Raw genomic sequence first — 23,923 nt, forward strand, 5'->3', positions numbered from 1 at the left:
GAACTTAGACGTGATAGAATTTCACTAGTGCTTCTTGGACCTATGATAGATAAGAGCTTTTGGCCTTTGAACACCAGCGGGTTTGGGTTAGAACAGCGATACGTGCATACTCTCTCTCTCTCTCTCTTCTTCGGTTATGTACTCTGTTTTTATACGCGAGGCGGTTGTTTCTGTTTTTTTCTATAGATGGCGCGTATGTTCCGAACCCCGCGACGGAGTGATCGCGATAGACTTAGGGCACAGAGGGTGCTCAGAGATTATAGAGTGTACCGGAAGAAGGATCATGTACCGTTGATCGAGTTCGTGGCACACTTCGACACCCTCTGGAGGGCAGCTCAGGAGTTCGGAGTGACAGAGCATGACGGCATTGAGAAGCTAATAGATTTGCTTCCCGATAGCTGGAAGGAGTGGGCCGAAAGAACGGCGAGGAGGTACACGTGGCATGAGCCCGCTACCGATGACATGGTGGGTGACATGGCTGGCTTTCGGAAAGCCGTGTATTGTGCACTGGTGGACTCTCGAGAGGAGCAGCCCCCACAGGAGGTGGAAGAGAGGGTCGTGTATCAGGACAAGTATGTGAGCATGTACGAGGGTGAACAAGGGTATGAAGATGTTTATGAGGAGGCTCTGCCAGGGAACTCCGAGGAGGACGACGACGAAGACCCGGAGGAAGGGCCTATGGATGAGGATGATAGAGTCGTAGTCTAGAATTAGAATAGTTCGTTGTCTTTTCAGTTTTTGCTTTCTGTACGATCTGCTCTTGGGAACAATGTTGGCCTTCTTTCTTTTAATGAGAATTTTGATTTTGATTTATATCCTATGTGTTGCATCTTATACTACATGAAGGTTTTATAAGAAAATTTTGAGAAAGTGGTAATTTTGGATGAGAATTGTAGTAAACCTTTTTGGATATTGAATCAGAATGCCGCCAAGACGTGCACGCCAACCACGACAAGAACCCCACGTGGAGGCACCACCTCCACCACCACCGCCACCACCACCTCCACCCCCGCCTCAACAAGAAAGATTCATAGTTACGTTCTCAAGGCAGAATCCCCCAAAATTTGACGGACAAGGAGACCCATCCAAAGCGGAAGAGTGGATACGCGGCCTCGAGCGTATCTTCAGGGTCATGGAGTGCACAGATAGGGAGCGCATTGCTGGTGCTACCTTTCAACTGTTAGGTGCTGCCGATTACTGGTGGGAGACTCGGCAGAGAACTATGGATCCTGCACGCCTGGAGGCGCTAACATGGGAGGAGTTTAAAGTAGAGATCGATAACAAGTATGTTCCAAAGACGTACAGACGGGCCAAGGTGGTAGAGTTCCACACACTAAGCCAAGGCCGAATGACTGTAACCGAGTATGACCGAGCCCTCGCGCAGATGGCACGATATGCGCCCGAGTTGATGGACACCGATGAGAAATGAGCGGTGAAGTTCCGGGCCGGGCTCAGAGATGAGATAAAGGCCGCATTGGCCTGTCGAGGAGAACTCTCCTACTCGGAGATCTTGACTTGTGCACTGGACGTGGAAGATGCACTCCCTAAGCCAAGAGTTGTGGCAACAACAAACGCGACACCTCTACAAGCTCAGCCGGGCCACCAAGAGAAGAGGAGGTGGGATGGTGACCAGGCTCAGTATGGTGGTAAGAGGCCACAACACATGAGGAACCCACCCTACAATGGCGGGAGGCAGAATACTTTCCAACCGAGGGCAAACTTTCCGCCGAGGAACCCTCAATGTGGGAGGTGCTTCAAGTACCACGCCGGGGAGTGTCGAGACCCTAGGTGCTTCAACTGTGGTGGGAGTGGCCACTACATCCGAAATTGCCCAAACAAGCACATGGGAACGGGAACGAGACAGAACCAGCTAGGTTTCCGTCCACAATCCCAGGCACTACCTGCACCTCCACCGCAACAACGCCGCCAAGGATTACCATCGCAAGCAAGGGCCTACGCCTTGAAGGGGAAACAGCCGGCAAACGGGAAAGAAACCTTTGAGCAAGGAAACTTGGCAGGTATGGGCACACTTCTCAATATGCCTATAGTTGTCTTGTTTGATACGGGTGCGTCGCATTCCTTTATATCAACGTCTTGTGTGGATACTTTGGAATTACCTACTGTTAAGACCGAACCCACTATGAGTGTGACCTCACCGGTAGGCGGGGCTATAGATATATCCCGATCTTGTGCATGTGTGAACTTTGGAATAGGTGAACTCAGTTTAGTGGCTTATAATTTGCAAGTAATGACGATGGGTAGCGTAGACATAATCTTGGGTATGGATTGGTTAGCGGAGAACCACGTTACCCTTCATTGTAGAGAAAGGAAAATTTCGTTTGAAACCCCCGGAAAAGAGCCGATGAAGTTTCACGGAGTCCCAATGAGCCGACGCAAGTCCATTATCTCTGCGCTGCAAGCCACTACAATGATGAGGAAGGGATGTCCAGCGTACCTTGTTTATTTGAATGGGGAGGAGAAGAAAGACAGGAAGATAGAAGATGTGGCGATAGTGAGTGAATATCCCGATGTCTTCCCCGATGCATTGCCGGGACCCCCACCCGACAGGCAAGTAGAATTCACGATCGATCTGGAGCCCGGATCGGCACCAATATCAAAAGCACCTTATAGAATGGCGCCAAAAGAGTTGGAGGAGCTTAAGGTGCAACTGCAAGAGCTACTGGAATTGGGATTCATTAGACCTAGCGTGTCACCATGGGGAGCACCAGTGTTGTTCGTAAAGAAGAAGGATGGAACGATGAGGATGTGCATCGACTACCGGGAGCTAAACAAACTAACGCTGAAGAACAAGTATCCACTACCAAGGATAGACGACTTGTTTGACCAACTTCGAGGGGCAGGAGTCTTCTCTAAGATGGATTTGAGGTCTGGGTACCATCAGCTGAGGGTTCGGCGAGAAGATGTACCCAAGACAGCTTTTCGAACAAGATATGGTCATTATGAGTTCGTTGTAATGCCTTTTGGACTGACGAACGCCCCGGCAGTGTTCATGGACCTTATGAACCGCGTGTTCCATCCATTTCTGGATCGGTTTGTCCTGGTTTTCATCGATGACGTGCTTGTTTACTCAAAGAACGAGGAGGAGCACAAAGAGCACTTGAGAACCGTCCTAGCAACTCTAAGGGACGAGAAACTATATGCCAAGTTCAGTAAATGCGAGTTTTGGCTCAAGGAAGTAAATTTTCTTGGACATGTAGTAACTTCAGATGGAATTCGTGTAGATCCGGCCAAGGTAGAAGCGGTGCAGGAGTGGAAGTCACCTTCTACACAAAACGAAATCCGAAGCTTTTTAGGACTGGCGGGCTATTATCGAAGATTCATCGAGGGATTCTCGAAGATAGCAAGGCCAATGACGCAACAACTGAAAAAGGGAGTCAAGATGATTTGGACGCCAGAATGTGAGGCGAGCTTTCAGTTGTTGAAGGAGAAATTGACCACCGCACCAATCCTAGCTGTGCCGGAGCCAGAGACTGACTATGCGGTATATACGGATGCGTCGAAGGTGGGACTGGGATGTGTGCTTATGCAGAAGGGGAAAGTGATTGCATATGCATCGAGACAATTGAAGCCCCATGAACTGAATTATCCGACGCATGACTTGGAACTGGCAGTTGTGGTACATGCTTTGAAGATCTGGAGACATCATCTTTATGGAGTCCGTTGTGAGATATACACGGACCATAAGAGTCTAAAGTACTTCTTTGAGCAAAAGGAGTTGAACATGCGCCAACGTAGGTGGCTCGAGTTGGTAAAGGACTACGATTGTGGTATAAATTACCATCCGGGAAAAGCAAACGTAGTGGCCGATGCTCTTAGTAGGAAGTCTCAATCTCAGCTGGCCACCTTTCTTACTATCGAAGAGAGTATAATCCAAGAGTTCAGTAAGATGCGCTTGGAAGTGGTGAGAATGCCCGAGACTGTGGAAGGGATAGTAGCCACGTTGGTGATGGAACCCGACTTAAGAGCCAGAATTGTAGAAGCTCAACGGCGAGATACGTTACTAGAAAAGATTCGCTCAGAAGTGAGGACGGGTGAACTCGGAAATTTTCGTGAGGCAGCGGATAATGGTCTCACCTACAAGGGAAGGTTGTGTGTGCCTAAGGATGAAGGCCTGAGGATGGAAATCATGAGAGAAGCACATGAAACCCCATACGCTGCTCATCCAGGGAGCACCAAAATGTATCAAGACTTGAAAAGACAGTTTTGGTGGAACGGTATGAAAAAGCATGTTGCGGCATTTGTGGAGAGATGCCTAGCATGTCAACAAGTAAAGGCGCTACACCAACGGCCCTATGGGAAATTGCAACCCCTCGAGATTCCGGAATGGAAGTGGGAACATATTGCAATGGACTTTGTGATAGGACTGCCAAAATCCCAGCGAGGGAACACGGTGATTTGGGTGATTATAGATCGCCTCACCAAATCTGCCCATTTTGTGCCGGTTCGTGCCACTTATGGATCCGATCAGTTGGCTAAGGTATATGTACGGGAAATTATACGCTTGCATGGAGTCCCAGCGACAATCACATCTGATCGTGATGCTAAATTCACTTCTAGATTTTGGACAAGCCTGCAGCGCGAGTTGGGGACTAAGTTGAATTTCAGTACAGCGTTCCACCCGCAAACCGACGGGCAGTCGGAGAGAACGATACAAGCATTGGAGGACATGCTACGAGCCGTGGTGCTAGATCGAGGCGTAGGTTGGGAAGAAGTGTTGCCCTTGGTAGAGTTCGCTTACAATAATAGTTACCAGGCGACTATCAAGATGGCTCCATATGAGGCCTTGTATGGAAAGAAGTGTAGATCGCCACTTTATTGGGATGAAGTGGGTGAGAGAAGAATTCTCGGACCAGACTCTGTAGAAGAGATGATAGAGATTGTCCGACAAATCCGTGGGAGGATCAAGGAGGCACAAGATCGACAGAAATCTTATGCGGATGTTCGAAGGACCGAGTTACAGTTCGAGGTCGGGGAAAAGGTCTTTCTGAAAGTTTCCCCTTCTAAGGGAATAACTCGTTTTGGAGTGAGGGGAAAGCTGAGACCCCGATTTATCGGTCCATACGAGATTTTGGATAGAGTCGGCGTGGTAGCATACAGATTGGCCCTACCACCAAGCTTCGGAAATGTGCACAACGTCTTCCATGTGTCACAATTGAGGAAGTATGTGTATGACCCCACACACATCGTTCACCAAGAAGAAATGATGGTCCTAAATCCCGATCTAAGCTATGAGGAGAAGCCCGAGGCCATTGTGGATCGAAGAGTGCAAGAATTGAGGAATAAGTCAATCGCTTCGGTGAAAGTACGGTGGAGGAATCATGGAATCGAAGAAGCAACATGGGAATTAGAAGATAAGATGAGAGAGAGGTTTCCAGAGCTGTTTGAGTGATCTAACAAATTTCGGGACGAAATTTTGTTAAGGTGGGAGGAATGTAATATCCGAGATCTTGTGGTTTTTGGTTCTTTAATTTAATGAATGTCTTATGTGTTGTGCTTGATATATGGTGTGGAAATATTAATTGCTTTACACTATTGTTGCGGATGGGGTGTTTTTACCTAGCATTAAAAGTGATTAACTAATTAAGCTAGAATTAAAATCCTAAATAACAAATTAAATTCCTCCCTCCCTAATTCTCTCGGCTTTTCAAAAAAAAACCCCTCCCCCTCTCCCCACTAATTTCTCAACCTCCCCCACTCCCTCTTAACCGATTCTTTTCCTCTTTTCCAATCTCTTTCCCTCTTCGGTCTCTCTCATTCTCTCGCTCGTTCTCTCTCTCGCAAAGTTACTCTCTCTCTGGTAAGTCTCCCTTCTTCTCCCTCTCGGTTTTTACCTTCCCTCTTACTCCCTCTCATTGATTCCTGATTTCATTAAGGTAGCAAACTCTCGCGTACCGTTTTGAAATCGGAGTAGGGAAGCTTTGACCTACGTTTCGAACTATTCGGAGAAAGGTAACCCCTAACCCTTGTTAATTTTCGAAACCTCATGCATATAGGACGTTTTGGAGGGTTTAGGTGCTGAATAGGTTGTGGGATGATGTGTCTGTGTGAAGCATGTCTTTGTTGGTAACTGACAGTGGGTTCCGACCCTTTTTTAACTAAGCAAACGATCTCCGTTGGGTACGAATTTTGAACTGTGTAAAGGTTAATGTGTCCTTTGTGTGGTGTGTAAATTTCAGCTTCATTGGATGTCGTATGATTTTATTATGATTTTTGCAAGTAAACTGCGCAGTTTCGCGAGTTGTATGTTTTTGGGAGATGTTTTCATGTGCAAGTGGCGTGTTTCTGAGTGATAGGTTTTTGTGATGAATGTGGGTGTGTTTGGCCAAGAGATGGCTCGGAGGAATCAGTGTTTGGTTCGAGAGTTTTCGTGTGTGTTGGCCGAGAGTTGTTGGGTTCAGCCTAGGGCAGATTTGTGGAGAGTCTGGAAGGGATGATCCCAGGTGTTTGGGTGTGTTTTGGGATGTAGAATGCGTGGTGTGTTTGTCGTATAGGGTTTGAGAATCGGGGGTCAGAGGAAAAGGGGTGTAAATTAGGCGCCGAGCAGACGGCCGAGGTGGTCGGCCGAGGTGCCGAGCCGGACGGCCGAGACGGTCGGCCGAGGTGCCGAACAGGCGGCCGAGACGGTCGGCCGAGGTGCCGAGCCGGACGGCCGAGATGGTCGGCCGAGGTGCCGAGCTGTGCCGAGACAGGTGCCGAGCTGAGCCGAGACAGGTGCCGAGCTGTGCCGAGACAGGTGCCGAGCTGTGCCGAGACAGGTGCCGAGCTGTGCCGAGACAAGTGCCGAGCTGTGCCGAGACAGGTGCCGAGCTGTGCCGAGACAGGCGGCCGAGGTGCCGAGCCAGGCGGCCGAGACGGTCGGCCGAGGTGCCGAGCCAGGCGGCCGAGGTGCCGAGCCAGGCGGCCGAGACGGTCGGCCGAGGTGCCGAGCCAGGCGGCCGAGACGGTCGGCCGAGGTGCCGAGCCAGGCGGCCGAGACACCGAGCCAGGCCGAGACGCCGATCCTTTTTCCGAGCTTTTTCCGAACCTTTCCGAGCCAAGTGAGCCGTTGCACAGTAAGGGTATGCCAGGACTTGGAGTGCTGTGTTCGTGTGTCGTGTGCGCGTTTTGGGTACGTCGTTTGCGTGCGGGGTGTGTTTCGAACGTGTGACTTTGTGTGTTTGTTTTGTAATATGTTGTTAAGTGTATGTACGTGTAACGTGCTAGATGTTGAAGTCGTCCACGTAGGAATCATGCATTGTCGTTTAAAGTCTCGTCTCTTCTGACTCTAATCATGATATTATTTATCTTTCAAAAGGGTGATCTTTTTCGAGGAAAGTGTGGTTGAAGGGAACTGTTTTAAAAGCTAAGCAATCGAGGTGGGCTTTTCTACCCTACTTTTATGTGGGTTATCTTTAAATACGGACTTTGTTCCGGAAATGTTTATGGAGGTGAACTGTTTGTCTTGCCAATTATTTCGTTTTGAAACCTATCTGAAGTGGTTTACCACATATGTTTAATCGAATTCGGGTCTGTTGGGCTGCGAACCCTCAGGCTAGTGTACACGAGACTGGGTGCCATCTGAGAGCAAGTTGGCCGGTCTAGATGACCTGGGGTGTGGCCACGCCCCTTGTCATGGTTTGGATCAGATAGTGTATGATTGAGGGAATAAGGGTGGCAATATCGGAAAATGACTGCGCAGTCGAATTTATGAAATGTATTTTGTGTACTTGGGTTATTTTCATTATACTCAAAACCCCAATGTTACACTGTTATGGCATGACAAACTATGTTTTTGGCGTGTGTCCACTGAGTGCATAAGTACTCAGCCCTGCATGTTGTTTTCTTAATGTGCAGGTTGAGCGACGATGGGGATGACGGATGTTGAGCAGCCAAAGCTGAAATAGTATTTTTATTTGGTCCTTTGGATGGTGTCGTGTCGTCATACATGGCAGCATCTGTCTTTTGGTCTTTCCGCTGCTTGTAATCCGATACAATGTTTTCCTTTAAACTCTGAATACTTTAACTTTTGTAATGTCGTCTTAAGTACAATGTTTAAAAGTGAACTTCCTTTATTAAATGTTTTGGGTCAAATATTCTTGTTACCCCCTTTCTTCCCCGCTTCTTTATCCCCCCCTAGTCGCGGTCCACCGTACTTCCTATCCTTAGGAAATGCGGGCGTGACAAAGATCAAATAGTTCTCTACAGAAATTATCAATTTTACAAAGATTTCATCATACCAGCAGAGTTCTGAACTTCTTCCCTTTCATATGCACTTCTCAGATGTTAACGACTCTAGATGGCACCGATTACGTTTTAAGATGAAATCTATGCACAATGAAGCACAAAAGTTACCGAGTGATTGAAACTGAATCAGCCGACACGAGAGCATTCTTCCATGAGCATAAGATACCAGAAACGCGTTAGACAGTCTCCAAGCAGGAAGGTTAGATCCTGAAAATACCAAACAGTCTTGAACGTGAACGATCAGAGAAAAAAGGGAAAGAAAGAGATACCGATCAATCAAGGCCAAATCTATTGCATATCAATAACAATGTTGAAGCTTCATAGAACTCTGCTGTCACGCAATCTGCCTCTGCAAAAGACCTGCCCATTTCCTAGTATTTTCACGAAAACTGATACAGCACATCACTATTTAGTTAGCGTGGGAACACAAATCGTTTCATGTACTAGTCATCATAATCAATGCGCTTGCTCTCTCGTAGAGAATGGTAAAGCCTCCGGAGCACAACATGTCTGTAGAATTTTCTAGTCCAGAAAAACAACACCAAGGCAACAAGAGAGCCGGAGAGTGCAACAGCTGCCATGATAAGAAACGAGAATCTGAAACATTGAATTCCAATGCATATATTTCCATCACCAGCCACTTCCTTGTCGTAGAGAAATCCCACCACCCAGATAGAGAGAACATAAGACCCAATAGGACCTGCACTAGTGATGGTGTTAAATATTGTTCCTAAATGCTCTTTCCCAAACAATTCGGAAGCAATAGTCGGCATCAACGACCATTGTGACCCATAGCAAACACCCACCAAAACAGAACCGGCGTAAAGAGCACCAGGGAAACCAAAAGCAATCATTGCATAGCCAATGCTCGTGGTTGCTAGAGTAAATATCATATCCAAAACGACCCAGGAAGTTCCAGATGCTCCATAGTGAAACCAAAGTATTAACCTCGATGCTCTTGTAACTAAGAGATTCGCCTATTTGGCTAATATTATTCACCAAGGCAAGTCCTGATCCCATAGAACAAGCAGTTGTGAAGAACAAAAGCCAGAAACTGATCGTTCGCATAGCTCCAATAAGATTTACATCTTCTCTCAAATGCAACATGTTGTTATTGTTTGACTCCCTAACTTGGTATGCACCGTTTGGGAGCTCATGATACTCATCTTGGTCCCCCGTGGTATCCGTGCCATCATCATCTATTGGGTCCTTATCAACTGACATTTGATTGTGCTCGAGTAAAGACTTTACCATCCGATACGACTTATACCTCTGGGCTCGGATTGCAATAACAATAGGGACAACAGCAACATGAAAAGTAGAGAAAATGTCAAGGCACGTATAGATACTGTTAATTTGAGAATGTTCTGGATGATTATCACAGTTGCAAGATAGGCAGCCAAAACAAGAGCAAAAGACGAGAAGGCATTCAAGTGCTTGATTCATCTTCTTCACTTGTTCTAAAGATTCTAACAAAACCCATAAACAGAACCGTATTAATTGGCGGGAGCAATGCCAGGAGCAAGATATATGAACTCGGATTGTGCTTGAAAATCGTCTGATATACTAAAATTAATATGGCTCCACTGAGACCAAGAAAGCCCTGTAAAATTCAAAGATCTCAGTGGACATAGAATCAAAAGAAGGATAACGAATGCGGTAAATAGAAAATTAACAAGTATGACAAAGAAGCAGTTCAACAAACCCAGTTATAAATTTGTAGGAAATACGTCAATTTTATATAGAGAAACCCAAAAATGAAATTTCCACTCATTCCTTGTTAGTGCTTAAAATACTAAATGAAGGAAACAAAATATTTAGTGTTAGCTATCATATTACAAAGGTCTTTATTTCACCTTTACATTTCTAAATTTTACTACCACATTAGTTTACTGTTTTTCTTAGAAATAACAATAACAATCTAAACCACTACAAGTCTAAACCACTCCCCAAATTTCCAAATATGTGCTATCGCCATGATTCTAAAATTTCCATAGGAAGAATATCAATCTCCACCAATATCCTTTACCATCATAATATAACTCTATCAATCTATCACACATTGAATGACTTATTCTCACTTGTCCTACACAATCTTCTACACAGCAAGACATTGCAGTACTCACTCCAACTTCAATTTACAAATCAAATGCTACTAAACAAAAACACTACTAAATAAAGATTGATCACAAAATAGATGCATTCAACTAAAGTTGGCATTTTAAGAGTAATGGCACAATTAAAAAAAACTCAACATGTTTATCCCCAAAAATGTTGTTTTTCATGTATGTTGTGTAAATTTTGATTAAATTTTCCAGCTCAAGATGTTGAATCCATATCCTTTCAAGTCGAATTATCGAAACATGAATTCAACATTAACATATATAAGATCAATTAATCAATTTCCAAACCCTACCTTCATGATCCCAACAATGGTGCCGCTGTAGCTGGGAAAATTATGCACGCCGGTGACCACATTCGCCGTGTTGAAGAACGTCATCGCGTGCGCCGCCACCAGCATGTACAGACACATCACCGCCGGCTGCGGCCGCGGAATCGCCGCGGTGACCGCCAGCCACATCATGAAGTAGCCGGCGAAGCACTGCAGAGAGCCGGCGAGGAGCACGAGCCAGGGGCGGCAGCGGGCGGCGGTGGCGGAGTAGAGGAGGCCGGAGAGGAGGCCGACGTCCTTGAACCAGGAGATGGTGGTGAGCGTGGATTGGTCGTAGTTTTGGGTGGATTTGAGGGCTTGGGAGTAGATGCTGAAGGTGTAGAGTGAGCCAGCGGTGCACTGGATCCAAATGCTGGCGGCCGCCGCCACCCATTTGTTCTTGATCAGAGTTTTCCGGCTGGGATTGTAGTCTGGTTCCATGATTGATGAAGCTCTGATTTGCTGGAAATTGAGGATTTTTTTTCGACAAAATCGGATATGTGGGGTAGTCTACGACTAGAATAACGAAAAACACCACCCTCGTTGACGTGTACAATTTCTTCTGATTTTATTCAAATACAGTTTAAAGCGTAACAAGCCCACTTGATTGGTATGTTTAAATAAAAAACGTCATCTGTGTTAGCGTGTTTAGCAAAAATTGGATAAAATAAATCATAAAATATAATAAATATTCACCTATCCTGCTGGCGATTTATAATTAGAAACACCGACAAGATTGGCGTGTTTAAAGAAGAGAGCGTGTTTCGATTAAAAACGCCAACACGGCTGCCGTTTTTCGATTAAAAACGCCAACATGGCTGGCGTGTTTAGACAGAATCATATATCAGCCTCTCCTCCTCCAATCGCGAAACTCACACCACACACATCACGATTTTATCCAAGCAGCGCCCTCTTCGTCGCGATTTCGCCCTCTTCTATGTGATTTCGCCCTCCCTCCATCAATCGGTGCTATTCTTCCCCATTTTCGTATACTTTTCGGTTAGTATACTTATCTTTTGCATTATTAGAGTAATTGTTTGATAGTTATTTATGGTTTGTAATGGGTTGTAAATAGAGTTGAAATATTGTGTTGCATTATTATTTAGCATATTGGCTTGTTTGAATGACATTATTGTTCATTAATAGTTGAGATATTGGTGTTTAGTTATGGTATAAATTTGATTAAAAACCTAAACCATAGTGTTGTTCTAGCTTAAAAATTGGGCAACTTGATTTGGTTTATGTGGGTTTTAAAGTGGTGTTGCATTATTTGGGTTTAGGTGTTACATTATTTGATATTGGGTTCAATAATGACAAATTATTGAAATTGTTTAGGTTGATGTATATTGTTTAGTTTCAATTGTTAATGTTGAGTAGGTGAATTGTGTTATAATTTTGTGTAATGTTGTGTAGGTGAATTTGTGCATTTTTGTATTATGCATTATTAGATATTGGTGTTCCATTTTGTGATATTGGCTTAAATAGTATCCAATTATTAAATTTGTTTAGGTATGTGTATTGTTTAATTTGAATTGTGAATGTTGTGTAGGTGAACTATGTCATCATCTCCAAGTTCTCGTCGAAGACTCTTATGTGGTCATGAGGATCCTTCCGTCTTGTATCTTCAGAGACAACACGTCTCTAATAATATATGGGCGGGAGTTGAAACAGAAGACGTCCGCTGCAGAAGATATGAAGGAATAATTTGGGATGTTCCCATACATCCCCGTGTATTGGCAGTAGTAGACGAGATGGGGTTCGGCGGTATATTGAGGTGTGGTCAACCGAAGGACATTGACCACCATCTTATTACCGCCTTGATTGAACGCCGGAGGCCAGAGACTCACACGTTTCACTTTCCAGTCGGTGAAGCGACAGTGACTTTGGAAGACGTGGAGGTCTTATGGGGCCTCAAAGTTGACGGGGATGCTGTGACGGGTTACATCCCCACTAAAGATGTCAGCTATTGGATACAACTGTCTTTAGATTATCTTGGATTTGTACCGGATACAGTTGAGCTGAAAGAAATGGTTTGGATGCAGACAAGCTTATCAAATCAACTGAGGATTGAGTTGAGTGATGAACACGACCAGTACATATATGTTCAACGTGCTCGTGTTTATTGTCTGTTGTTACTTGGTAGTCTGATGATCCCGAACGCCTCCGGAAATAAAATTCCATTTTTCTACTTGCAATTTTTCATGGATGTAGAACGATGTGCTAGCTATAGCTGGGGTGGTGCGACTGGTGCGACTCTTGCTTGCTTGTACTACAATTTATGTGAAGCTGCTCTTGCTAGGAGGAGCGATGTCGGGGGAGCGTGTACTTTGTTACAGCTGTGGGCTTGGGAGAGAATCTCAAATATAAGACCGAAGATGCTAAATCCAGTGCATATAGACTACGCACCATGTGCAGAATTGGAAGCAAACATTCTGACTAAACACTGTTTACATCTTCAGAATCATAAGGTGATTGCGGATCAAGAAAGTCGGCTTTATCAGGACCTATAATGTCATCAACCACATGACAATTGTCACTGTCCCTTAAACGCACGCCTCCAACATCAAAATCTTGTGTTGCAGCGAAACTTGATTCTTTGGCTCTCGTAGACGTACCAACATCATAACTTATGACATGATGACTTTTTTTAAAAAAATTAACTCCTATACGAAGGAGGAACTTATGACATGATGACTTATTTGTTGAGTAATTGCCGAATACTTAACAAATAATTCAATTTGGCCTCCTGTAGCCATACTCTCACTGAACATTAGTGGCATGCAAACTTCTTATAGTAGAGTACCTATAAACGTGACTCCGGATCCAACGCATATAGTACGTTTCCATATTATTTGAACTTTGTTTTCAAATATGTTTATCCCCATCCTTTCACAAATTGTTTCCACAAGCTTGTCATAGGAAACACTTTCATCCAGCATAATGAATCCTTTTGAAAAAGGAGGATCATATGAAATAACTGCTCCGGGAATTATCTTTCCACCCCAATATAAATTGACACACCACGTCATACTATCTGCAATAATGTAAAACACAAATACATATGTATTATTTTTACATTTATCATTACGTGGAGTGGGTCAAAAATTGGTCAAAATTAGATATTAATTACATCAAATATATACTATTATAACAATCCATCAAATATTGGTAAAAAATTAGATATACTACAATATATAATATCATAACAATCCATCAAATATTTCTATTAATTACACTATAATATATACTATCATAAAAATCCATCAAATATTGGTCAAAATTTAAATATACTAACCGAATAGGAAGACTAATGTTTGGAAGAATGAGCCAAAATCGAAATCTTCACCATCAAATCGTCGATTGCGTCGACCCGAGCAAGGGTTTCCTTAAGATTTTTCGCATTTGGGGAGGAAAAGTGATTAGGGTTCGCGTTTTTGGGAGAATTCTGTCTGATATCTGGTTGAACGCTAACACGCCCACCCGGATGACGTTTTTAAAAAAAACGCCAACGCTGATGGCGTTTTTCACCTAAACACGCCAACCAAGTAGGCGTAATATATGATTTAAAGACGCCAACACATATGGCGTTTTTAGTTAAACACGCCAACCAAGTGAGCGTGTTACACTTTAAACTATATTTGTATAAAATCAGACGAAATTGTAAAACACCAACCGTGTTGCGTTTTTACTTAATAACACGCCAACGAGGGTGACGTTTTTCTCATATATGGAAGAAATAACAATATGAGTACATTTTCGTTATCGGATGGGATCCCCTGCTGTGGACTGTTAATTTGAGAATGTTCTGGATGATTTATTCAATATAAATAATAAAACTTTCTACACTATTATTTTAATTTATTATATCACTTGTTGGCCCAAAAGAAAATTTCTACACTATTATTTTAATTTATCAATAAATTAGTAGGCCCAAAAGAAAAATAAAACTCTGAAATGATTGAATCACAAATGTATTTTGTGGATGGAACTTTTTGTATTCGATTTCTCAACTTTATTTTATATATTTTTTTCTGTGCTCTCAAAATATCTCCTGTCAATAGTTTGAGGATTGCGAATGATCAAATAATATACTCCATTCATATGGGTAAGGATTAAATCCCTAATCTCATTATTTAAAAGACGAGACCATCACGCTAATCTGAGTAATGCCGTTTTACATAAATGTCAAACAAACAACCCTATAAGACTATTTAATTTAATTGAAAATAAATTGAATTAAATGGCTGAAAATGATAAGATTGACACGAAGCTAAATGAGATTTAATTTCACTTATCATTGATTTTAATATATCCAGCTGGAATATATACCTATATTGTTGATAAGAACAGGACGTGTAGGTATAATCTTGTATACTAATTATTGGCCCACCAAGAGAAGTTGTAATGTTTTAGTATACTCTTTTGTCATATTTTTATTGTACTATCTATTTTTAGGTAATTTGGAATATCCTTGAACTTTTATTCAAAGTCCTCTATCTTTCCGTCCTTCTTATCTATCTAGATTTGCATATTATTATTTGAAAAGCAAATAATAATATTGCTAAAGGTTGAAGTTATAGATCTTAATTGAGAAATGTTAGTTTCTCTATTCATGAATAATAGTATGAGAAATGGACCATTTGTTTTTATCTATGCACTTGGGTGCACTCTATTATATGCTATTAGATTGGACCAGATCTTTTTTCGGTTTGATATAATATAGTAATATATTTATTTTGAGTATGATCCTAGTAATAAGAAAGGGTAGATGCATAAAAAATATCGATAGGAACTTAATTTTTAAATTTTATTTCATAGTAATATATATTTATGTTATTTAAATCATTTGTAGGAGCTATTATACAATAATTTGCATTAAACTTTGAATAAATTTCAAAATTTTATATAAAAAAAGAAAAGTTAATCAAAAACATATTTTAGTGAAAGCTTTAGCATTTTGTCATTTCCACTTGGGTCCGCCCATGGTAATGAGCCCTTATGCACGCACACATATGCACAGTTGCGCATCTACACATTGGCGGGCCCCGGTCAGGTTAATTAGAACTGGGTCAAGCCGGATGGGCTCAAGCCGATTCGGCTAAGTCTGGTATTTCATCAACTCTACTTTATATATAAGATAAATGAGAAACTACTTTATACTGATAGCGACTTAAATTCAGAACAACTAGTACTCATTTTTGTTTTCAAAATCCTTCCAGTTTAGTTGATTCATATCTAAGAATTATTATCACCACTTAAAATATAAAATAACATTTATCTTCATCGGTACAGAAGCAACATTACTTATACATAAACGAAGCAATGGATCAGATATAACAAGTCAACCTCAATCCAAATCAAACCATAGCGTATCACTTATAAGTACACGAAGAAGCCATGGTTCAGATACAACGGGTCAAACCCGATCCAATCCAACCCGAGCACACTCTTGGCCACAACTCACCTAAAAATAAAAAATATCTCTCTTGTACACACAAATTTGTGAAATTGACAAGCAAAATATAAAGGGACCACGAACACAGTCCTCCGGCCACAAACACACCAACCACAAACACAAACACAATAAGTATCACTAGTGAATTCACACACTCCACAATAAATCAACAATGGAGGCCAGCAAATGGACGGCGACGGCGGCGAGCATCTGGATCCAGTGCAGCTGCGGCGCATCCTACGCCTTCGGCATCTACTCTCCGATCCTCAAATCCTCCCAAAACTACGACCAATCCATGCTCGACACCATCTCCGTCTTCAAGGACATTGGCGCCAACGCCGGCGTCCTCTCCGGCCTCCTTTACTCCGCCGTCTGCCGCCGCGGCGCCGCGCCGAGGACCTGGATCGTGCACGCCGCCGGCGCGGCGCAGTGCCTGGTCGGCTACTTCTTCCTCTGGCTGGCCGTCACCGGCGCAATTCCGCAGCCGCACGTGGCGGCCGTGTGCCTCTTCATGTTCCTCGCCGCGCACGCGCAGACGTTCTTCAACACGGCGAACGTCGTCACCGCCGTCGAGAATTTTCCGGCGTATAGCGGCACCGTCGTCGGGATTATGAAGGTAATTATTGTTGAATTTATCTAATTTTGCCGATTTTTGTCTAATTGAAAATTACTAATAAATTCATAAAAATAAAAGAGATAAATAAATTAGGAAAGAGAGTATATTTGGTAGTATTTTTTCTTGAATAGAAATTAATTAATTTTGAATGACATATACTCATTGCCTTGGTCTAATTTCATTTTCTATTATAGTTCAATTTTCTATTTAAATCCTTTTATTAAAGTTAATCCTATATATTTTAATGATTTTTTTATTTTTCTTTTTTATCTTTTTTAATTTTATTATTTTTTATATTTTTACTATATTAGTTAGTACATTATAATACGTTCTATTTATAAATAAAATTATTGTATAAGAACAAAAAGAATTCTAGAATTGTTCAGATTTATCTATGTTTTTCTTTTAAGGAAAATCTTAAATAAATAATCATCCTCGTTGGTATAAATCAAGTTAATACAAAAACAAAGGAAGGTTGTTGAGGAGAATGTTAAAGTGGATGGAGTATATCCATATAAATAGCTTTTGGATGGACTCATATTATTTTTATTTTTATTTTTATTTTTATTTTTATTTTTATTTTTATTTTTATTTTTATTTTGTTTATAACGTGGAGTATTTATAACGTGGAGTAGTATTTTTTTTAAGTTAACCCCACCAACTCATCACATGCGGGAATTAAATTTGATTAATTATCATTAAATATTTTTTCAGCAAATAATGTCCAAAGCTCAGTATTGTTATTTAAGTTTAATAGTCGAACTATATTTAAGAAAAAAAAAGTGAGATTTGGATGAAACACAAAAATGAAAAAAGTTAATCTTGCCATTAATCATGATGTTATCCAAATTTAGTAAAATTAAAGATAATAACAAAATTATTAATTCGCACCACATAAGGGAAAATCCAGGTGAAGAAGATAGTGGTCCTACTTATTTATGCTTATAATAGTGGTAGTAGAATATTTTAGTGGTTTCTTTTTCTATATGGGCCATCTTGTGAGACCCATCACCAATCTCTTACTTTACGTGACGCTATTGTTATTTTCTATATCAAGTCAGATATCGACTACACTATTTTAATGATTTCTTCAAATTCTTATTTTAGGTGACACTATTATTATTTCCTATATCAAGTGAGATATGGACTATACTATTTTAATGATTTCTTCAAATTCTTATTCAAAGTAGCTATTATAAGTATTTAATTCATTCAAATTTGTAGAGGGTTTTATTTATAAACATGTTTACGAATATCCATTTCTAATTTATCCAAAATTTTTTGGATAATATAGTTTTAGTAGCAGTCAACATAACCAGTTGTTTTGTTCCATTTTTGAAATATGTGCCCCTTCATTTTAAAACTAGCCATTTACATGGCTTACAACTTTGATCATAGTTTTTACTTTTTAACTAGTATTGCACGGCCCCCCGTGAAATAATCTAGTAAAAACAAACAATATATGAATTAATTAACTAATTATTGTTCAAAGGCATATGTTCATGAATCATGATGATTGTGTAACAATTCCTAAATCTAAATTTTGGCAGGGCTTCCTTGGGTTGAGTGGTGCAGTTATCATACAAGTTTACCAGACATTATTCCCAGAAAAACCAACCACATTCCTCCTCATGCTCGCCTTCGTTCCATCCCTCCTCTCCCTCGCCCTCATGTTCTTCGTCCGAGCTCACCACACTTCCTCTGCAGATCACGATAAGACATACTTGAATGGCTTCTCGCTCATCTCCATGGTCGTTGCCGCATATGTCATGCTCCTAATCATCGTAGAAAATGTGTTGGTCCTCGCCCCTTGGATGCGCGTTTTCACACTGACGATCCTCTTCCTCATCCTCTCCTCACCCCTCCACGTAGCCGTCAAGGCAAACAAACACGAAACAGAGAAACAGAATTCACTCCCCAGTTTGAAGGCCCCTCTGATAGTGGACAATGAAACAAGAAAACCAAACGAAACCAATGATCACGAGATGAACCTCATGCAAGCTCTCCGCACTCTGAGCTTTTGGCTGCTGTTTGTTGCCATGTTGTGCGGGATGGGGTCGGGGCTTGCCACGATCAACAACATCAGCCAGATCGGGGAGTCCCTGGGCTACACCGCGGTGGAGAGGAGCACACTAGTGTCACTGTGGAGCATATGGAACTTCCTTGGCCGGGTCGGGGCAGGGCTCATGTCGGACACCTTCCTTCACAAGAAAGGCTACCCGAGGCCGTTGTTTATGACTGTGACTCTGGCAGCCATGACTGCTGGCCACGTCATCATTGGATCAGGTTTCCCAGGAAACCTGTACGTGGGATCCGTGGTGGTCGGCATCTGCTACGGGTCGCAGTGGTCGCTTATGCCTACCATCACCTCTGAGATATTCGGGGTGCGGCATATGGGGACAATATTCAATACGATCGCCATTGCTAGCCCTATGGGGTCGTACATATTTTCCGTTAGGGTTATTGGGTATATATATGATAGAAATGCGGGAGATGAGAGTTCTTGTAGTGGAACTCAGTGTTTCATGTCGTCTTTCTTCGCTATGGCAGTCGTAAGTCTTTTTGGGGCGCTCGTGGCATTAGGGTTGTTTGTGAAGACGAGGAAGGTTTATGCTCGGATCATGCGTACAAGGATGTTGGCTTGATTTTAGTTGCACTACAAAAAAATGTGTCCGAGGACAAATCTGTTGGTAAGTAGTACCAAATATGCGCTTATAAAATAGTTTATCGGTGGATTGCCAACGGATTTCAAATGTTGGTAATTCATCGCTATTATTGTCAGATTTATATTCACCCGTAAATCTGCATGTAATTCGCGCATTTTTTGTAGTGTTATTTGTGGAATATATTTTTAAATTGTGGACTCTCAGTGTCACGTGGTCTAGGTCTTTTTATGTTTTGGGTCTGAAGAATTCCGGTGGTTGTATTCATATGATTTGTAAATTTTTTTGATGAAGAATTGAGTTTGGTAATTATTTGTATTGAATATTGATATATCTTGAAATTTGATCGGAGGGTGAATATTGATTTATTTTGTCGAAGAGTATGTTCAAATGATAAAAACTTGATTTTTGTGAGGTAGTGTGTAGTAGAATTATCTAGATGATAATGGTAGAAATTATTTAGTTTGTAATTAAGAAATAAAGATAGTTTGAATAGAAAGTAGAAACAAATTCTCCATAAAAGAAAATGGTAGGATTTTAGACCTATAAATAGTTTTTGTAAATATTTTACTATATGAAGTTGAGATGTGAATGATAAGTAAGCTACATCAAAAACTTTGTATATTTGGATGCTGCGGAAAATAAAATACTGGTATGATTTTCTTACACAAATTGGTAGTATATTAACACCGAAGGTAAATGCTTTAATAGTCATAACAACCAGCGACGAAGTCACATTGGGGCATGGGAGGCCCATTATTACTATATATTGTATATATTCCTAAAACTTTCATGCATGTTTGGTAGCCAAGTTGGTCTGATATTCTGTCTTTCTTACCTTTCCTTCCATTTAATTTATTTATTTTATTTCCTCAAAAGAACTTATTTCAATTACTATTGAATGTTGATATATACCATTTGTATTGACTTTTGAAAGCTTTATCACTTATTAAATACTCTACTTTATTTATAGTCTATTTTTTAATTTAGTACTTTATTTATAGTATAGTAGTTATTATTCTGGCTACTCTGTTTTTTTAATACTTTAATCATGGTAATTATTTATTATTCTAGTCTATTTTAATTTATTTTAAATGATAAATATGTAATTATTTTAAAACACAAATACATTGCTAGTCTATTTTTTAAATCACAAATCTTTGATTATTTTAAAACATAAATTGATAAAAAAAAATAAAAAATACGGAGAGCTTTACCGAAAGGATACTGTAAGATTTCAAATAATGAATATGTGTGAAAAATGATATTATATGCTTTAAACGATAGTTAAAGAGAAATGTTATTAAAAGTAGCATTTAAGATACAGATATGGTTGTTTTCACGGCATTGTGCAATTTTGACGTCGGGATTGATTTTTACTAAAGTTGTCGTATATATCTCTAGTTTCTAATAATACTATCTATCTCATTACCATCTCTATCTCCCACTATTCCTCCCGCTCACGTTGTAACTATTTATGGGAACATTGATGCCGACGTAAAAAGTAGCTCTCAATTATAAACAGTTTTTGAGCTCCCAGCAAAAAATCCTAGCTTCGTCACTGATAACAACCACCAAAGCACCGGTAATCATATCCCTTCTCGTATTCCAAATTCATACCTCTCTTCTAGCACATCATCATTCTTCATAATTTTTCATTCTTCCAACAATATTATTTTTCATTTTTCATTTTTTTACTTTAGAAAACTACTCCATTAAAAATTATCAAAATTTAAAAGTGAAATGTTTTGTATCTATAGACATTAAAAATTATATAATTAAAATATCTAATTTATTGACTTTGAAAATTACAAATAGCATAAATTTTAAAAAAATATGTTTCACTTAAAAAGTTTTTAAAATAAATTATTTATAATATAGTTATAAATTAAAGAAAAAGGCATTCGGTGCGGCCCACACCTCTCTCAACTAGCACCCTTGTACTTGTACCTATTAAAATCAAACAGAAATGTTAGTTAGATTCATGCAAAAATCAATACATCAAATGAAACACTATCAAATTCACAGATAATGATAAATTAAGCCAAAGAAATCAATTAGTCTCTCTTCGAGTTCGAGAAAACCAAGTATTTCCAGAAACTATGAATGCTCAAAAAATTGAATTAGTTACACTAGTAAGGCTAAAACATGCTGCAGCATTCTTGATGCGTGCCTCGCTGGCTCGCGGCGCTCTCGCGACACCTCTCTGAACGAATTAGCCTCTCGCCTTCGCCACGGCTCGCTATACTTGCGATAAATCAAAAATAATGAATCTGCCATGACATTCCTCCCTCCAAGATGGATATTTGGAAAATAATTACTATACGATGGATGTGAATTCGACGTGATGATGGTGGTGAGAATGGAATGAATGACGCCACAATCGAATATGAACGTTCGATTGATAAGTCGATAAACTATTCGAAAACGAACGCTTTGCTACGAGAATTCAAATAGGAAAATCAAGAGTAAACTACACGCCTTTTATAGGCAAACTATTGAATATAAAATCTAATAAATCTCATAGCTACTAATCTTAATTCTAATAAAATATAATTATTAAAATAATAACCTAAAGTCTAACTAAATCCTAACAAATACCTAACCACACGTAAATTCTAAACTATAATTATTATAGTAATAACTATACCTATGCATTAAACAACAAAATAATCGAAAGGAGATATCAACTATAATGTTTGAAATATTGTCGGAACTTTCTCCATATCTCCATTCTTCACAAACTTACCTCTTTCTCTTTTCTTTCATGTTTATCTTCTCATTTTTAGCCAACTGCCAAGATATATTTTCTCTTCTCGTGTGTAGCTTCTTGTTCGAGACGAGGATCACATCAATTCTTTAGCTCATTCTCATTAATCTCCTCAACATCGTGTCTCGATTCCTTGAAAGCCGATTCCAAGCTCAAACTGCACATAATCAAACAATCCCATTTCAAAAAATCAAATCTTGTGCACAAAACCAAAAATAAAAAACCAATATTTGTAGTTTTTTTATTTTTTATTTTATACCTAGATTGATCATAGACTTCTTTGGAGCCAATATAAGACTGTGAATCATCGATATTATCAAAAAACGGCTGCATCTCGTTATAATCCTCGTGCTCCACGGCGGAGATCGGCTGCTGTTGCATCACGAGATGCGCGTGCGTAAGGATCGAGTTCGTATTGTTTTCGTTGCTATTGTTGTTACTATAACCGCACATCGAGTTCACAACATTGTTCATCTCTTTAAAATCCATGTAGTTTATGTTGTAGTCGGCCACGGCGGCCTCCTCGTTGTTGTTGTAGTGGGAGTGAGCTTCCAGGCTGTTCCCGGGCGGGCCCATCCCGAGCTGGAGGTCAGAGATGTAGTCGTCGGCCGTATGGGAAGACAGTTGGTTTTCATGCTGTTGTTGTTGTTGTCTGTAGAATGCCAGCTGGTGGAGGACAGCCTGGAGCTCTTCCTCAGCATGTTGAATTTGGTATGTTAATTGGTGGATCTCGAACATGCAACCCCATACAGGGTACTTGTCGCGCATGGCAGCGTGGTACTTGATGGACTTCATGGCGATGGCCTTCTGGGTGTGGTCGGGGCCGAGCTCCTTGAGGAGGTTCTGGATGTTCTTGACTCCGAAGAGGCGGTGGACGTTCTGGAACATCTTGGGCTCGTCGGCCGGGAAGAAGGGTGCCAGGAGGCACTCGGGCGTGCACCGCCGTCGTTGGTACTTGCAAGCAGCGCAGGCCTGGCCGCTGCCACTCTTTATGGTCATCCTCCTATTTTCATCCCAATACCGGAGGTAGTGATGCTATGGATTTTTTGTTAGATGTGTGTGTATTTTCTTGAGGTTTGGTTTAGCACTATTAAGAAGACTGAGTAAAAATGAATGTGTGGGCTTGTTTGCTTTAGATGTGTTTCAGTTAGTTGGGGACAAGTGTAGTTGTTTGAGGGTGCTTTCTAGTTTTAGAGCCCTATTTTTGAGGGGAGTCGATGGTGTTAGAATTATGTTATATATATTTTACTTAATAAATTTCGACTGTTTTTGAAGGATTTTTCCGTTGCTAAAATGAGCTTTAATAAGAGCGATCGAGTGTATTGTAAGGTTTTTTCCGTCCCAAAAAAATAATCTATGCGAGTTTAATGAAAACATTGAGTGTATTATAAGGTATTATTCATTTCATAGAGCTTGTTTGACTAGTAAATGTTTATTCGTACACGTTACATGTATTAGTCAATGGAACAAGTGAAGTTATGCATTATTATCGAGCAATGCATCTACTTAGCTTCATTGTGCTCAGTCTTGAGAAAGCAGTTTCCTATTAACTTGTGGGCAGTTTTTTGGAAGTCTTGTAAAGTAGACTCATTTTCAGTGATATCAGAACAAGTCCAAATCGATGATGAGTTTTTTATAAGTTCGATAATGGTTTTAACCCTCCTGTGTGCGGAGGCATTGAAATTATGAGAAGATTCGCGACTGACCGATTTTAACATCAGCCAAGGCGGCCGCCTCTGCTTTC

The 23,923-nt window shown here is 40.8% G+C and overlaps 3 protein-coding genes and 1 pseudogene across 4 annotated transcripts; 2 read left to right on the forward strand and 2 right to left on the reverse strand.

Moving 5' to 3' along the window:
• Positions 1-8,510: 8,510 nt before the first annotated feature.
• LOC121780182 lies at positions 8,511-11,151 on the reverse strand (annotated as a pseudogene).
• Positions 11,152-12,231: 1,080 nt separating this feature from the next.
• Positions 12,232-13,442, forward strand: LOC121779249 (protein MAIN-LIKE 1-like). Its single transcript, XM_042176565.1, has 2 exons — positions 12,232-13,143; positions 13,428-13,442. The coding sequence occupies exons 1-2, from the start codon at positions 12,232-12,234 to the stop codon at positions 13,440-13,442; spliced, it is 927 nt and encodes a 308-aa protein (XP_042032499.1).
• Positions 13,443-16,126: 2,684 nt separating this feature from the next.
• On the forward strand, positions 16,127-19,777 carry LOC121780019 (protein NUCLEAR FUSION DEFECTIVE 4-like). Its single transcript, XM_042177537.1, has 2 exons — positions 16,127-16,746; positions 18,297-19,777. Exons 1-2 carry the CDS (start codon positions 16,303-16,305, stop codon positions 19,389-19,391), a joined length of 1,539 nt encoding a protein of 512 aa, XP_042033471.1. The 5' UTR covers positions 16,127-16,302; the 3' UTR covers positions 19,392-19,777.
• A 1,531-nt stretch (positions 19,778-21,308) lies between these two features.
• LOC121780020 (LOB domain-containing protein 27-like) lies at positions 21,309-23,331 on the reverse strand. 2 transcript variants are annotated; one of them, XM_042177539.1, is made up of 3 exons: positions 22,439-23,331; positions 22,159-22,336; positions 21,309-21,359 (listed from the first exon to the last, which is right to left on the reverse strand). In XM_042177539.1, the coding sequence occupies exons 1-2, from the start codon at positions 23,176-23,178 to the stop codon at positions 22,261-22,263; spliced, it is 816 nt and encodes a 271-aa protein (XP_042033473.1). In that variant the 5' UTR covers positions 23,179-23,331; the 3' UTR covers positions 21,309-21,359; positions 22,159-22,260. The 2 variants fall into 2 exon arrangements, with proteins under 2 accessions (XP_042033473.1, XP_042033472.1); XM_042177538.1 differs by having other exon boundaries at positions 22,159-23,331.
• Positions 23,332-23,923: the final 592 nt, after the last annotated feature.

The sequence above is a fragment of the Salvia splendens genome, chromosome 19, assembly GCF_004379255.2.
Source record: "Salvia splendens isolate huo1 chromosome 19, SspV2, whole genome shotgun sequence".
In the NCBI taxonomy this organism is placed as follows: Eukaryota; Viridiplantae; Streptophyta; class Magnoliopsida; order Lamiales; family Lamiaceae; genus Salvia; species Salvia splendens.